This window comes from Odontesthes bonariensis, chromosome 4 (genome assembly GCF_027942865.1).
Source record: "Odontesthes bonariensis isolate fOdoBon6 chromosome 4, fOdoBon6.hap1, whole genome shotgun sequence".
Lineage (NCBI taxonomy): Eukaryota > Metazoa > Chordata > Actinopteri > Atheriniformes > Atherinopsidae > Odontesthes > Odontesthes bonariensis.
The window spans coordinates 11,171,769-11,189,044 of NC_134509.1; the positions used below are offsets into that span (position 1 = coordinate 11,171,769).

The 17,276-nt window shown below is 41.9% G+C and overlaps 1 protein-coding gene across 2 annotated transcripts in view; it reads left to right on the forward strand.

Moving 5' to 3' along the window:
- Nucleotides 1–14,785, forward strand: part of ctnna2 (catenin (cadherin-associated protein), alpha 2) — a 303,521-nt gene extending 288,736 nt beyond the window's left edge. For both annotated transcript variants that reach the window (XM_075462955.1, XM_075462956.1), the window contains 4 exons: nucleotides 1,686–1,867; nucleotides 2,303–2,408; nucleotides 11,102–11,236; nucleotides 13,631–14,785. In XM_075462955.1, coding sequence (XP_075319070.1) covers nucleotides 1,686–1,867; nucleotides 2,303–2,408; nucleotides 11,102–11,236; nucleotides 13,631–13,918 — 711 coding nt within the window. In that variant the 3' untranslated portion in view covers nucleotides 13,919–14,785. The remainder of the gene's footprint in view (nucleotides 1–1,685; nucleotides 1,868–2,302; nucleotides 2,409–11,101; nucleotides 11,237–13,630) is intronic.
- Nucleotides 14,786–17,276: the final 2,491 nt, after the last annotated feature.

Genomic DNA, 17,276 nt, shown 5'->3' on the forward strand with positions numbered 1-17,276 from the left:
CAACAACAGCACCCTCACAACTAAGAGTGACCCATGGCTCAGATTGCTCCACATATTTATGACACTGCCCTAAAGTGCCACCATCATTGGCAACACAGTGGTAGCACCTATGTATAATACTGAGCAAGGCACCAAATTACCCTTGGAGAGAACGAGCTTGTGCATAGTGCTGCACAGACAAAAAAAACAGCAAAAGTGATTAGCAAGTCTGAATAGCAGCATAGTTAAATGAATGGGGATGCAAACGTCCCAGAGCCCCAAGTACATATAGACAAACCTGCAATGTGAATGTGTATGTACTCTGCCAGATTCATTTGTATGTTTTTTGAATAACATATTCCTCATCGTGCAGTCTAAATACATGGCAACTTGGTATTTGTTTTTAATGGGAGTTGTGTTTTCGGTACACATGCTGTTTAATGGGATTTGCCTCTGCTGTTGTTTGTGTGTCTTGGCACCAGCAGCAGAGGAAATCTCTCTGGGCTTGAGGGGGCTGGTCTTGCTTGTTTGTTTATGCCGGTTGGGTTTTGTTTACTTATTTTTTTAAGCTAACTACCATCAAAGCTGTGCACCACTCTGCTTAGAGAGCCGTCCGTAGGCCAGAACTCTTGGACGCATCTGTTGGCCGCCAATGAAGTTGTGATTCCATGCCTCCATTTCTGGCTGTGATTTCAATTCTCTCTTTTCCACTTTGCCCCCAGCTCCACCCCCAACCTTTCTTACTTATTTCAAAGAATTTCAGGAGGACAAGTCGTTTATAGTTTTAGTTTTCATATACCTCCTGACACATTTTTGGGGTTGGACACTGAGCCCACCCTATACACCAGCTCTGCTGTGAGATATAGAATCACAAAGAGGGAGAAGGAGGACTAGGGTGATTATTTTATTAAGAGAATAGCAGTTCTTGAAGGACAATCAATAATAGATGGGGTTAAAAAACAATAATGACTTTTCCTTTTTTTTTTTTTTACTGTAGTCATTTTCTCTATCTACCTCTCGAGTCAATAGAATCGACCTAATGGAAACCAGGTTACTCTTACTTCCACCTCAGCTCGCTGACATAATGTTGAACAAATGCATTATTCATTCTCTGCTCTAAGAAGCAAGGTAATTATACATTTATCTCCCAAATAATACTGGGCCCTAACTGCTCTTGTGACCTTGCCACAAGATTTATGCCATTTTGGACCTGCCCCCGAAGGCTGCTGAGAGAGCAAATATATTCTCATGGATGGAAGGAAGAAAAATGAAGGGGAAAATGGATTTGCTTTTTACATGTATAAGATGTCAAGAGGCTTGAAAAGGTCCAGTCATTAAATGCAGGTTTAAAAATTTATTTTCAAGCATTTCAAAAGGGCAAGAATAGTCGGACGCCAAACTTAAATTTCAAGTTTACAGTTTTGTAGAGCAGATTTGTAGAGTAGGAAAAGAAATTGGACTTGAGCTCACTTTTTATTCTCCAGCTTTTATTCAGTTTCTTTTTAACTAATCCTTTTACTTTTTCACCCCTTTTTCTCATTTCCCTATCATTCTCTCTTCTCCAGCTTTATCTCCCTCCTCTTCCTCTATTCTTCTCCCATGGTGTATCCCTCATTCAGAGCCATCTTGCTAATTTATTCAGCTCAAGTGAACCCTTTGAAAGTGTCCTCCTCCACTAACGCTTTTGTTTCCTGTGTTGCCTGTAGGCCATCATGGCACAGCTTCCCCAGGAGGAGAAGGCAAAGATTGCTGAGCAAGTGGAGAGCTTCAGACAGGAGAAGTGCAAGCTGGATGCAGAGGTCGCCAAGTGGGATGACAATGGCAATGACATCATCGTTCTGGCCAAGCAGATGTGTATGATCATGATGGAGATGACGGACTTCACAAGGTAAAAGTGACGCGCATTGAGAAAGCTTATCATTCTAAGACATTCAGAGATACTATGTACTGCTATCTTCTGTTTTTTTTTTTTTTTTTTTTTTTTTAAATGAATCTGCTTTAAAATATTCTCCTGTTGTGCCTTTATCACATTAGTCGTTTGTTTCCCAGTGCTTTGCTTGTTCAAAGCACATCTCTGGGTTGGATCATTAGGGACAAAGGTAGACTTTATTTGTTTCATCCATTACCTGGGAAATGTTGTATTGTCGGTTGATTTTAATGTCTCACGTCCGTGCTGCCAGCAGCAGCAAATTAGCTGCTATCTTCAAGCTTGTGTGACACCGGGGTGAGCTGAGTTTTTATGGGGAAGCTCTGCATGCCCACCGATTCTGCACAACTCCCACAGACCTTTTCATTTTTTTCCTCACTCCTTGAATTTTAACAGAGGCAAAGGCCCCCTGAAGAACTCCTCAGATGTGATCAACGCAGCTAAGAAAATTGCAGAGGCTGGTTCCAGGATGGACAAATTGGCCCGCGCTGTTGCAGATCAGGTAGCTTTGCAAACTTACTGTGTCTGTCACTGACTTTTGTTATGCTTGTGTCACTTTATGCAAGTGTCCCTCACTGTGTCTGGGATAGAAGAGCGAAATTCTAGAAAGAGTAAGTTGCGTGGCGGGTGAAAATCATTACTGCTAGCATTGATGAGTGTAGCTGGAGGGGTGAAGCTGTGTCGCTACATGACTTTGTCTCCCGATGGGGCCAACCATGTGAGCGCAAGACAGCACAACCAAGTTGTGTCTCTAATATAATTAGCTCCCAACCGAGGTGATGCATTCATTATCAGATGAGTACCTCTCTAAAACAGGCTGGCACATCCCATTTTCAATATCTAATCAATCAGTACTGTGCTGAGGGAAGATGGAAGCGAAAAGAAATGTGTTTATGCCGTGTAGGTGTGTCTTCACATAATGAAGTGGGAAGTAGTTTAAAACACTCACTCCAGGCAATGCATCATGTTCTTTTTCATTTCATCTGCCTCTAATAAGAAGTAAGGATAAAGTTTGGCTCAGAACTCACTGATTTATTGAGGCTGCCTGTAGTCTTTGTAATTGCAACTGCTGTTAGCTTGCACACCCTTAGAATAATTTGTGTCTGTTTCAGTATCACATGCTGAGATTCTATCCACTGCTGCTAAGCTTAAGAAATGTTGGAGCTCATATGAACTTTTAGTTTTCCTGTAATAAAATCTTTCCTATAATCCTGCAGCCACCTAGCCTGGCTGACGCGTCCACATCTCGATGAGATGGTGGTCTGGGAACTAGGTGTGCATTTTCTCGTATTTGAGGCGTGGTTTACGAATGCCTAGAGCCGTTTATTGGGCGCTACGAATGTCTATCAAATGACGTCAGGTTCTTCCCATGCTGCTTTGCGCGCGATTCATAGCCAATTGTATCACTTATACCAGATGACGACAGAAATTCGACGAGGAAGAAGAAAAAAATGGAAAATAAAAGTAAACTTGCGCTCTAAGCTACTTAAATTGACAACAAAGTAGGCCTATATGCTATATTCTACATGAATTTTTATGTTGTAGAGTTGTGAATTTATTTTAATAATGGAGAAATTGAGCAGCCTTGCTTTGTTGTCTACAGTAGTAGATCAACCCTCATCTTACTTTGAAGCTCCCAGCTCCCAGAAGTGACGTCGACGTAGCTTTAGCAGCAGAAAAGCTATCAGGCTTGTGTTGATGATAATAATAAACTCCTGGACTATGTACAAACTTCCAAATGCATCGTTTTGTGAGTACAGACCATATTTGTACTACTGTAGAAGTTTGGTGTCATGACATGTGATTCTAGTGTGGTAATTTTGGAGATACTGCCAGGGTCCGTTAGCGCTTGTACTAAGCTATTCGGGATAACTCTGATGTTCAGCCAATATCGGAAAAACTTCGGGTGGGCTACTTGGCTGGATGTCACGGTTCAAATGACGCTAGGGTGAATCTACTCCGAAACACTTTCTAAGGCTGCATTGAACGGTAACGTTGTGTCCGCTGTCATGTTGGATTAACACTCTACAAGCTTCGGTGTAGCGCATAGACGTCGTCATCGTCTTGCTCCCCCCCGTCGTTCTGTGATTGGTTCCCAAACTCTGGCAAAAATAAGGGCGGTGGTTTCCAGGCTGACTTTGCAGTGAGAATGAAATCGAGCGCAAAGCAGCATGGGAATTCCCAGGCTAGCAGCCACCTGCAGCCTGCACGTTTTTTTTTTTTTTTTGCACCAACACATCCACTTCGTTGCCATATGACCCCATACAGTGTCTGCAGCCAGTATATGAGCGACTGCTTCTAAAATCCAACTTTATTGTTGCTGTTACCGAGCAAATTCAACAACAAGAGGGATGTGTTTTCTCCCACAGAAGACATTAGTCCTGAATTAGCTGAAACGCTTCATTGACAATCCAGATGTTTCTTCTGTTTATACTTGTTGAAAAAAAAAAAAACACAAAACACCAGCAAAAAACTGCTCACTTTGCTCATTTTGAGTGCAGCGTGACAGTGTTTAATGGGCATTCAGTCCCCCCTCAGATGACTTAGCAGTTGACACAGTTTTATCGGCTCCGGACTCTGCAGGGCACAGATGGGAACGCAAGAGTGAGTGGGCACGGCTCAGTTTTTCTTTACAGAAACACACATTTACTGACTGTAACATCTCACACGGGGGCTCTGAAAGTGACAGAAACAACTCGTGGACAAACCGACGAGATTAATGAATTTCTACCGTCTATAAAGGCTCTAGCATGGTTGCCACGTCTGCTAGCGCGAGCGGTGTTGATGACGTCACGATTTCGTGCCGGCTATATACGGTGGCGCAAGTCGGTGCGCCAGTCGTTGCAATTTTCTCCGTCACAGAGGTGGCGCTGCTACGTGATGGTTACCGCTACTCTACAACCACGAAAGTGGAGAAGAAAACAATGAAGAGCAGGAATACTGTCATTAATTATACTGCTGCATTATTCGGATAATTTAAATTTTTTAATTCAGTTAAAAGAGGTGAATGTCTGAAGCCCCTGGCATCACCACTTTTTGAGTCTCTGCCCTCTTCTTTGCCTCCACGTATCTGTCCCGTAGCTTCTTCCACACATTCTTACAGAACTCTCCCTCTTTCCCCAAAGTTCTGCCAATCTCAATCTCAAAGTTTTGGGAGTTTACATTGGTCCCTGTGCTGTTTCACTGCAGTTTCGTACAGGTGCTGTAAAAACGCACCTCCTGACTGCCTGGTCTCACATTTGTCCATCCGGTTTGTCATTCTCGGCGCAGCCAAGTTACAAAAATCGAGTGGTGCACGACAACGCGATGCGCCGTCTTTTCAAGGGAAGCGCCATGCCTGAAACGTCATTTTGACGTCACGGTCCGCCACCGCCGTGACAGACACCTCAACTGTAAATCCAGCTTAAGACGCATGGCAGCTCACTTCGTGTCCAGCTGTGTGGGGTTGACGTCCATGGTCCATTCAAGGAAAAAAAAAAAAAACAGCTGTAAGCAAAACCTTCACGTGGGGTTTGAAACTGCGCTACCCCTCGTGCTCCATGAGGCCTTGTGGTTGATCGGATCCGTATCCAAATCTTCCAACATTAATGCGCTTCTCATATTTTACTAGTTTAGGACACTTGAATCATTTATTTCCAAAAGGAGCAAATCCAACTTCAGAAACTGTGTTTCATCGTGAAGTCTGAGGGATTCTTTCTCAACTGTGATAGTTATCTATGCCCGACGTATTTTGCATCCTCAACACTGCAAATATAGGGGTCCAACACACAAGATTCCTTTGACAACAACATTTAAAATCCCACTTTCTTCCCATAGCATGCTTACGTTGCTGTTTCTCGGTGCTCAGATCTTACAGGAGTAGGTGCGTAAAGGCGCAGGCACAGTGCCACCAAACTGTTGTTAAGCAGTCTGTTTAAACACATTACCTTTGGTATCAGGCATGGTTTATTTACATCACCTTGTAGTACTTGGGCCCTTATACCTGTGTAGTGGCTAGTTCGGTATACCCTAAAACAAAGATTTAGCACCTACCAGTTATTTAGGAGGGCGTTTATAGGAAGCGAGAGCTAAACCTGAGAGTTTCAAGATGAAGGTGACAGGAGGCGCTGGTGCAATGTGCAGTACGAGGAGAAAATATTATTTTCTCACAATGCCTTCAGCCTATGATTTCAGGATGCAGGTACGTAGAAACAGACTCCTTACATTTTCTGTTTTCCATGCCTGCTTGTGACAATATGTGACTGAACTAGAATATATCAGCAAGCCTTCTGCTGTTACCACAGCGCAGAATGTCTGCTAGTTTTTGTGGCGGTAGAGTATGCTAAGCTTTCGACGGGACAGACGGCGTGTTTAGTCAGTGCTGTCACTCTGTCCTGCTCTCTGGAGCATATTGCACTACAGAACAAAGTTTCAGACTCTGAACGCAACTCTTCAACGCTGTCTGTCACGCAGTAATGAGAACGAACGGAGAGTTGATGAGCAGGATATTATTTATTTATTCCTTGCATGAGTCTCGTATATAAACACTTCTGCATATCCCCATGTGTGAGAGCATTTGTCTCCACTTGCGGTCACGTATGTTGTTTGGAGAGAGATCTTTGCGCATACACTTCTTGGCTTGTGGACAGCCAACTGACAATCAGTTTTTAACAGAGTGAGAGTGAATATGTCACCGGGCAAATTACTGGAAGAACCTGGGTCTGAATGAAGAGTTTGCTGTAATTGAAAGAGCAGGTGGTTACCCGTTTTTAATTTTCACTCTAACATTTCCTCGACCGGCGTTTACTGAATATTCACGGCCTTCTGTTGCAAGTTTTGTGTAGGATATAAAGAACTTTCTTTTTTTTCCCTAACTATGCAAGACATTTGCTTTATGTGTTTGCCACCCATGTAGAAGAAGATGCCAAAAGAATGTATCAATAAACATCAAAATATGAAAGGTTCACTTCAGTCAGACATCTTTCATGGAATTACAGCACAAACAGCTCAACCTTGATTACTTGTCTTTGTTTTGTATGAAAAAGACAAGTATTTCACATTCACACTAAATGTTAGGTAACCTGTGCTTGTCGACAGCACTACAGCCTGACATTAAGAAGAAAGGTCGCTCCACTGCTCTCATACAGCTCCCTTAAGTAGCAAATCCTGTCACCATGACTCCTCATCAGCCCTATTGATGAACACATGTGAAGCAGAAGGCAATTCAGCGTGGAAGGATGGGACGGCGAGCTCTTTCATAGTCATTTAAGCTCAGCACTTGACATAGAAAAAGCCCTCGGGGAACTTCACCCCATTTCACTCCAGCAATGGCTCTTTTTCCCCCCGCCCATCGCCCTATGATGCTTCATCTGCTGCATTAACTCTAAAATCTGTGCCAAATGTAGAATTCATGAATATGAATACATTAAGTGTCCTTGGATTCCTAAATCTATTTGGGTTTAACATAAAAATAGATAATGTTCTCCCGTGTATGCGTGGGTTCTCTCCGGGTACTCCGGCTTCCTCCCACCGTCCAAAAACATGCATGTTAGGTTAATTGGTGTCTCTAAAATTGTCCCTGTGATGGATGAATTGGCAACCTGTCCAGGGTGTACCCCGCCTCTCTGGGCTCCAGCCCCCCCCCGCGACCCGACCGACGGATTAAGCAGGTATAGAAAATGACGAATTCTGTGAAAACTAAAATGCACCGAAGGTGACTAAATGTAACTGTAGCCGAAGCCTGAGAATAACCAAGCTTGCTCAGGCAACTTGAGCTCCCGACGGAGCAATCGGAATACATCGCAGGAGAGGTTAATACTTATGAGGGACTCTCATTTAGCTATAGCTTTATTGCTGCTTATGATGCAGATACAATTGGCAGCATGACAGAACTGCCACAAACCCACAATTGTGTGGCTCAGTAGTTCAAATTGGTCCTTAAATTGGTCTCAATAGGTCTTTATCTCCAAGTATAAAAACAAGACTTCTGGATAATTGTTTTGTGTATTTCTCAGAGAAAACCAATAATATTGGACATTAGGTAAGCAATGAATGTGTGAGCTAAGTCTTTTTTTTTTGCCATTTCTTTTGACATTGTGTCACTTGGATTATGTTTTTTAGGGTGTAAAAAGTTCCATATTATGTATTTCCTTGAAAGTTTTCAGCCATTCGCTCTTACATATACTTTGTATGGGCAGCCTTATCTTTTTTTAATTCCATCTTAAATGACCTTCCCTGCTTTTTATTATTATTCCCTTCTTATTACCTTTGAAAATAAATTCCATTTGTACTGCACTCGTGTTATCCTTCAGTTTAAGCTTTGAATAGCATTAAGGAAGCCGAGCAATTGTCAAGCTATTTTTTAATAAATGCTGCAAAACACATTCCAGGTTAAAGCTAAGCACTCAGTCTTCCAAGTTTGTCTTTAGCTGTCACAGCAGATGCCTTTGTCACATTGGGTGCAAAACAACAAGAGCAAAGCTCCTGTCGCCCGCTGACAGCAGTGAAACCAAGCGTGACTGATGTGTAATTAAAAGACTTCTCAGTTAAGACAGAAACTCCAAGTTAACAGGTGCTGGCTGTAACAGAGGCAGAATCGACTAACTTTAGCGACACGTTTTACTGAGTGAAAATCTTTTTGTTGAGTGATGAATACTTCTGAATTTAACTCTCCCTTGCGGATGGAATGGATATGATGGGATATGACACAAGAAGAAAAACAAATATCTTTGTGTGTACTGTTACCTCTTTAATGTATGGGAGATATATGAATAAAGCAAAAAGCCACAATCAAAGAGAACAAAGCGGCAAAAAGCAGCAAAAAGGGAGCAAGCTAAGGGGGATGAAACGGGTTTTATTTCCTAATCTCGACTGTTGACGGACTAAATATTTTGGGTTCCGCATCAGCATGAAGAATGACTCTCCAGAAATGGTTTGCCTTCATCTTCACTTCTTCTCTCTGGATCATTCACACTTTGTTCATATCGAGTCAGAATTAAGCAAAAAAACAAGAACAAGCCATTCCCCCCTCATACTGAAACAAAGGCGTATTATATGATGGTGAAAGTAGCGCTAAAGTCATGAAGAGTTTTTGAAAGGTCGAACAAAGTCAGACAGTGAAGCACAAAGTATTGTCTGACTAGTGAGTAATAATTCCTCTTTCACTATGACAGATAAAGAGGAAGACTGAGGGTCGCAATGAGGCTGGCAAAGTAATGGGCCGTGCAATTTATTTACATCTACAGGGACCCTGTGATAGAATCGGGCTTCCAGTTAGCTGTACAATAGGGAACAATTGTGTCATGTCTGCATCAAACTTGCCTGTGGCAGTGGTGTACGTGCATGTGTGTATTTGTTCCCGCAGTGTGAAATGTTATAAATACTGACGCTAGCCAGGAGTGGCGATGCAGCGATAATGCCCAGCAAGAAGCTCCCTCCTGCCTCACTGGCTGCTCTATGAGCTAGCAGCTCCACCTCAGTCTGCACTCACTGTCACTTATGTGGTGCCGGTGGCAGCTTTGGTCTTATTTACTGTGTTGTTTAAAGCTTTGTCTGGATGACGGCTGGAGCTATAGTTGTAAACAATGTCTTGAACTACTCTTTGCAATTGTATTTGTGAGTTGAGGAACAAACATTTCACCAGATAAGATATGGCCGTGTTTTACATACTATTTCTGACCGTGATTGAATTTATTGGAGGTGTGGGGGGGGGTGTCTTGTGGGCAGTCAGTACAATTTTTAATGGGATGCCTTTTTGCAGACGACAGAGGAGAATATGGGTGGCAAAGGAAGCTTCAAGTCTTCTGGTATATATATTTTAATGTCACAGCTCGATGTTTAAGTAGAACCATCCCCCTCTCCACACGAGCCCACAAGACAAGGAAATGAGCTGTGCATTTCCCCACACAGGACTGCTGAATGTCCTACTTAAGACTGTTTAATATTAATGGCTAGAAGAAAGGTGTTTCTACAAAATGATGCTTATAGTGTTTAGGCAGCTGATACAGTGCTCTCAACCCACTGGGAGCTTAGTGGGCCATGGCTGACTTCTGGAAGGGCTCCAGAAGGAATAACAGGGACAAACTGTGATAGCAGGGCACCCGAGGACGCTGTTCTCGTATTCCATGTTGGTCCATTTGCTGCGCTGTATGAGAGGTTTCTCTGCTGCAGAAGTAGCACAAAGGCCAGCAGGACCAGGTCAGTACTATTTAAAAAAAAAATAAAAAAAAAGAGGGAGAAGTGGGGGGATAAAAAAAACAGGGGGCAGCTGTTAGGGAAGCGGATCTTGATGAGTTTGAAAGTCCATCCAGTGTTGATTGAACTGTTCTCCTCTTGTGCAGCATGCTGTGACAAATGTGTTTCATGTGAAATAAATGAGTCTAACACCCCGCAGTGTAATTGAGCTTGCCTTTGAAACCCATGCCAGCAACAGACCAACAAACAAACAAAAAATTTTTGAGCAACATCTTTCACACTCATTGCAAAAAAGTGGTACAGAGTAATTAGCAACCCTAAGTGTGGAACCTGACTGTTTTTGTTGGGATTGTTGCTTAATTCATCCTGCTTTAAAGCCGTCTCAGCATCAGAGACCAGGAGGTCGTAGTTTTATTTGAATCTTTTTGGGAAATACTGCACAGTTTGAAACTACAAGTGTTCCATAACCAGCTGGCTGAGATTTTTGTCTCCACTGAGTGAACGACCTTCCTCCCTCATGTTTTAGTTTTTGAGCAGAACTAGAATATGAAATGTTCGCAGTGTAGTATTCCTTGGTATTTTGCATCATCTCCCTGGTAAGTATTCTGTTTTCTGCCCAGAAAATCTTAATGCATTTCATTTTATGGATGATTTCTGTCGCTTGTGTTTCACGTCAGTTCTTAGCGGTGACACAGAATGACCTGAATCGAAATTTTCTGCTCACTGTAAATTATTGAGTGTACTTTTTCTGGTGGCCTTTTTTTTTTTTTCTTTTTTTTTTTTCTTGCTTTGAATAACTGGATTTGAACATCATGATACACAAGGTGGCTGAAACGAAATACAATGAAGACAAAACGGCTGATTGAAGAGACCCGAGATAAAACTAGATACCAAGGCCTTAAAACTGTGTCATGCCTTTTCTTTTTCTTTTTTTTCTCATTTAAAACCAGTGACTACCTAAAGCTATTCTTTCTGTCAAGCGTGTGCTCTTCCATTTTTAATTTGTTCATCTCTTCCATTTAGTGCCCTGACTCAGCCTGCAAACAGGATCTCTTGGCCTACCTGCAAAGAATTGCCTTGTACTGCCATCAGCTCAACATATGCAGTAAGGTGAAAGCTGAGGTGCAGAATCTCGGCGGAGAGCTCATCGTGTCTGGGGTAAGTCTGTCCATACATGTCCTGCCCCACAACCACTGATGCTAGATTGGCCTTTAGCACTGAGTCACTAAACTTAATCCTTTTAAGGCCGTTTTTATGCTCAGCTATGTGCTTGGATAAACTTTTCAGTTTGAGGTCTCGATGGAGCTCAGACGATCATCATGCAGATTAAGGCTGATGCAGTTAGATTACCATGTAAAGATTCCTGAAACGTGCACCGCAGGCTTTTCTCCATCTGTGTTTTTTCATGCCTTATGAACATTACCTCTCAAACTAAAACCAACATTTGGCTTTTAACTTTTAATGAAATCAGGCCTCATTTTCCGACTTCTTATATTAATAATAATAATATTACTTTTTGGGGCTGGAGGTGTGAAAAAGCCACAGTTTCATCACCATCACTTTTCTAAACACATCACTGAAATTTGTACAAAAAAAAACAACTGCTTAAAGGTAAGGAAGAGAGGCAATGCATCATGATCATCCTCATGATTTCTAGCATATAGATGGTTGATTCTGATAGGCTCTATTCAGTAATCTTTGACATGAATGTCACGGTAATGTTGGTCTTTCAGGGATTTCTTTCATTCTCCCGGAGCAGAATGACTGAACATATTCATTAACAGGGAAAAAAAAAAAAAACATCTGGTGCTTGAGTCTGAATTTTCTATGTCATTTCTGAGATCAAAATAAAGCCTATCTTGTAATTGGTGAAATTCTCCTTGTCCAGAGGATTTTGCTTCAAACAAGCTCACAGCTGAATTCTGCCGTGATATTTGCCCACTCTTCATGCCAGAATTGGAGTTAAATTGAATGTGTTCATCTTCTGGCAGGGACCCAACTTTTAATGACCCCTTTTTACGGTCACGACTTTGGGAAGGACATTGCAAAAGCTTAATGTTAGCCTGCTGTATTCATCCCACGACCAACTTTAATGCGTGCTTCAACAGTCTAGCTGATGGTTTGAGGCAATGCTGAGGAAGTCTGAGGTATTCCACCATTTTTAGTTTTCAATCAACTTTCTGCAATCTGCCTGTTCCACTGCTGGCCAAATAGTCCCACATCGTGATGCTACCACCACCATGATTAATAATGATCACAGTGTTCTCGGGAATAAATGCCTTACTTTTGTTTGTACAAACTTACCTGTGGTCACTATTACCAAACACCTCAGTCTTTGTCCCTCCCGACCATAAACCTTTCCTTCAGAATCCCTTTTCTCTGTTCGGGTTGTCAGCTTTAAACTTAAGTGAAACTTGAAGGTGTTGAGTTTGGAGCAGGATTTTTCTCAGACCATGTCAATGTAAACCCTCCTGACTGAAGACAGTCATGTTCCAACAGCTTCCAATTCATGGCAGGGTGGCACCGGTGTAGCTCCTGGGTCGACCTCACCGTCTGAACCAACATCCTGTCAGATGTGGGTGACAGTGGGTCTTCCTCCAGATGTGACTACACTTCACCAACAGGCTGCGCTTGCATAAAAATGTTTGGACTGATTATCTTAAATATGCAGTTGTGTAAAACCTAAGTGATGACTTATGTGTAAACTTCTTAATGCAATTGTTAATCTTTATTATGGAAAAGAAAAAAGTGTCGGTAGAAAGTTTTAAAAGAAACTTTATTAATTCCCTTGTTACGTTTTGTTTGTCTACTCAATTTTTAGCTTTTCTTTGGATGTCCTTTCATCTTGGGTTGATTTTTCATAATTTCCCAGCACTAATATGGTTTCCCTAACATGAGATATGCAAGCCCTGCTGAGATTTTAACCTTTTCATGGTGGCCAGCTGGAATTCACACTCATTAAATCGAAACAGTTGACTCATCTCTGTGTGATGTTGGAGGAGGCCCTCTGGCCGCCGACCCTTAAATGTCAGCCAAACAAAACAGATGGAGACAGAGGTACACCTGACCCCTGCCTCTGCTCATTAACAGCAGCTAAAATAAGATGTCATATAGTGAGGGCCGTGTTTTTTATCCTGCTTAATTGCTAGTTGCAGCACCCCGTAGGTGCTGCATGTAGCTAATGTGTCTTAATGTCGTTGCTGAGGCCAAGAAAATGATTGCACTTTTTTCTCAGAATCAGAATGCCTTTATTGTCATCATACGTGGTATAACGAAATTCAAAGCCACCAAAAACAGTGCAAAGAGTGCAAATATAGAAAATATAAAATACAAAAATATATAGTAATGTAAAAAAAAAGGGAGGATGTAAGGTGCACAGTTTTTTACGGTACTAAAATAAATAGAATCAAATATGGTGTTAGTGGTAACATATAAAATAAAATAAAATAAGGTGTTAGTAGGTTCAAGTATGTGGATGTGGAGATATTGCACACAACAGCTTTTGATATTGCTTTTGACATTTCCTTTCCAATTGTCTTTGTCGTCTCCTAGTTGGATAGCGCCACTTCTCTGATCCAAGCAGCCAAGAATCTAATGAACGCAGTGGTGCTGACGGTAAAAGCATCTTATGTAGCGTCCACCAAGTACCAGAAAGTGTACGGAACAGCTGCTGTGAACTCGCCTGTGGTCTCTTGGCGCATGAAGGCTCCAGAGAAGAAGCCTCTGGTGAAAAGGGAGAAGCCAGAGGAATGCCAGACACGCGTACGACGAGGCTCCCAGAAGAAACACATCTCCCCTGTCCAGGCCCTCAGTGAATTCAAGGCCATGGACTCCTTCTAAGACGGGGGGGAAACAAAACAAAAAATAAGTAATGAAAAACAACAAAACACAACGGTTGACAAGTTGGTGAAAAAGTCCCTTTTTACATTGTGTTAACCCACTTCTGTTTGCTCTGTGTGTGCTCGGTGACACCCCAGGAGGACTGCAGTACATATTAAACTGCCCTACTGTGAACGCTGTGGTCTTCATGGCTCACAGACAGCCAGCACACACCCAGCAGTATTTATTGGTCTTATTGTAGCTTAATATGTGAGAGCCAAAATGTGACACAAACTACTTCTGAAAATATGAAAGTTAAAACATATCCGAAGAGGAAGAATGGCATTTAAAAAAAAAAAAAAATGAAAAAAAACAAAACTGTGGCAGTTGATATTCTAGCTATATCATTAATGTGCTACTGACTGGCTGCTTGTGAACACTAAAACTGTCTGAAGGGAAACCCTGAATGAGTAGAGAAGTCATTCTAGAAGGACGATATCAGTGTTGGTATGACCGCTCTTAATTTTCTTTTCTTTTTTTCCCTGGTTTGAATGTTGACCTGTAGTACTAGGAATAATTTATGGCAAAGATGCAGGGAAGTGACAGCATCCAAGTAGTCTCTTTGTTCCTGATGATTATAATGATAATAATCCCTATGGTGTTTTCTTTTTTTTTTTTTACCAAAGCACATTCATGGTCTAATGTATTCCCGTTTTTAAATCCCTTTTATTTAATGATTACATCACTAACTATGATGACTTTATTTGGAAGTTCTGTAGCGTATAATATAGAAAGAGAGGTCCGACTAGTTGTGGTTTGCTCAGAGAATAGAATCCCTGCATACAGTACCTTTATATTCACCCTTCTCTAATAAATCCCTCAACTTGACCCTTTAAGTTTCCTGTGTCTTTCTTCCTGTCATTCACAAAACCTTCTGCAGTTCTTCTCCCGTCAGTCTGTGAATATTATAGCAGTTAGGCCTCTTATTAATTTGAAAGATCTGACATATTCATTAGCGATCCGAGATCTGCAGACTTCAGTGGAGGAGGAACCTATTAGCACTAAAAGCTTGTAAGGATAGGTATATTGATTCAGGGTCACAAGTCGGCTCCCATACTTTACTGTGACTTGAGATAATTGGTCTTAGGTCAGCACTGTTAATGCTTTTTTTGTGATATTTTCACCAGTTCTTACACACACACACGCACACACACACACACCCCGTTTGGATGTACGAATGATTTTTAATCTAAAATATCTCAAGACGTCCTCAATAGAAAGCCATGACTTTTCTATTTCTATTAGACCTCCGTGGTTCAGAGAGGATGTATCTCTGACCTTTCTTGTCTTGTGCAAAAAACTCAGCATTTACCACAAAACTTTTCATACGGACGTGAATGTTTCCAAGATGGCAAGTCCTAATGACATCGGTGATCCTCTTACCTCGCCCCTTTGTCCCTGATATCAGACACAACTGTCAACTTGTCGCACTCCATTTCCATCCTCAGTGTGACATTTCCTCGGCTCTAAGGGATTTCTTACCACCCCGAGGTTGACATTTAGTGCAGTGTCATGACCACTATTGTCGGTATTGCTATTAATTTCAGTACAGAGATTTGTGTTCCCCCACAGGATGAACTGTTATCTATTGGCTGGTACCTACAGTGAACTGCAAGGAAGTTAAAGTTGTCCTCCCAGCAACATTGCTCAGTCACCCACTCACACGTCAACACCAAAGATGACCAGGCTTTTTCCACAGCTGCCCACAGGTTCTGCAGGGGTTCAGATCAGATCTAAAGGCTTGCTTTTTCATCTTTTGATTTCAGTCAGAGGTTTCCCGTTTGTTTTTAATTGATACCAGTCTTCTGTCATTTTAAACTCTTGATTTTCTTACTTTCATACGCTTACATTTCTCTTCCCTTTCTTCCCCATTAGCTACTCATCTGCATTACCTCAGTTTCATCATGATTAGATTGTTTTTGTAGTCCTCATGTTGTTTTTTTCTCATAGATGTGCTTCTCATGGTTTCTTCTCTCCTTTTGCCTTATCTTGAAAGAATTGCCATTGCTTTACTTGTTTTTTTTTTTAATTTTCCGTAAATATGTCTGCACTTGATAAAAGCATTACCAAATTAGCAAAATGATCAACACTGATGACAGCTTATGGCACTCTGTTTCATACTTAGCTGTTTTATCCATATCTCAAAATTCACTGCCGACTCATTCTCTGGTTTGTAAGCCTGTATTGACCACAGAAGTCCTTATCAATCTCTTAAGCCCCCAGAGTTGTCCAGTGGTGGAAAGGAAAGATTGGGGAAGAAGAGGAGGAGCAGCAGCTTGAGACAGAGACTGAGCAGCTGAGAGGTCACAAGTCAGGAAGGCAAGAAACTCAGGAATCCCAATGAAGTTGGACAACTCCAAAAGCAAAGACGGATCGGAGCGGAGGCTACCCATGTGAAGTGTTAGAGAACTTGTCTACTTTTTTAAATACCATTGGGACCTGGCTGCAACCTGCTCTCATAGAGTGGCTCCAGTGAATTAGGTCATTTTAAGAGACAGCACAATGCGTTGCTTTCACGGAGCAGCTCTATCAAGTCCCTGAAGGCATCGCATGGCCTCGGCCCTGTTAAAACCCAAAGAGCGAATCGGCTAATTGCTGCACATGACCTTGATCTTTCACAAATCAAATCAAAAGCATTGACGAGCACAACTGTCCCAGTAACGGCTCACGCAACACTAGTTTAGATAATTCTGCTGTTAAGTCCCTGATAATGAATGAGGTTCTTGATGTAGCCACATTGTACTGCTAATGACTATTAAACACAGCATGCATCAGGCACCCGTGCATCAGCAGAGTACCCTCTGTTTAGGAAACGGGGCCACAGGGGAGAAGTAGTAACACAATCCAGTTAATGGAGGGATTAATTCCTGGCTGCGGTGCCTCCTCAACTAAAATAATCCCTGTGTGCATCCATTTCCACTGTCCAAATAAAACAAGGCATGATGGATTCAGCCTGCTCTCTGGAAATTAAAAAAGAAATAACTAAAAGGACATAATGATTTTAGCAGACCTGCCAGTGTAATGTGGGATTTCAATACGGTAATTTGAAAGATATCTTCATGGGATGTGGTGTATTGAAAGGATTACAGCAGAGTTCTAATCTAGTTAAATAAACCTCCCTTAGACCAACTATAAAACTGGACGGAGAGGAAAATGATTGTCCCACTCCCAGAGGGAAGATGTTGATAAACGGCGCTCAACCAGCTGCTGCAATATGTTCTTTTGGCTTTCAGTCTGTGGTGTCAGAGGCCTTCTGACACAGAGCATTTTGCCATCTGCACATATGGACATCAGTGCTGTAAAGGGACATCTCTTATGG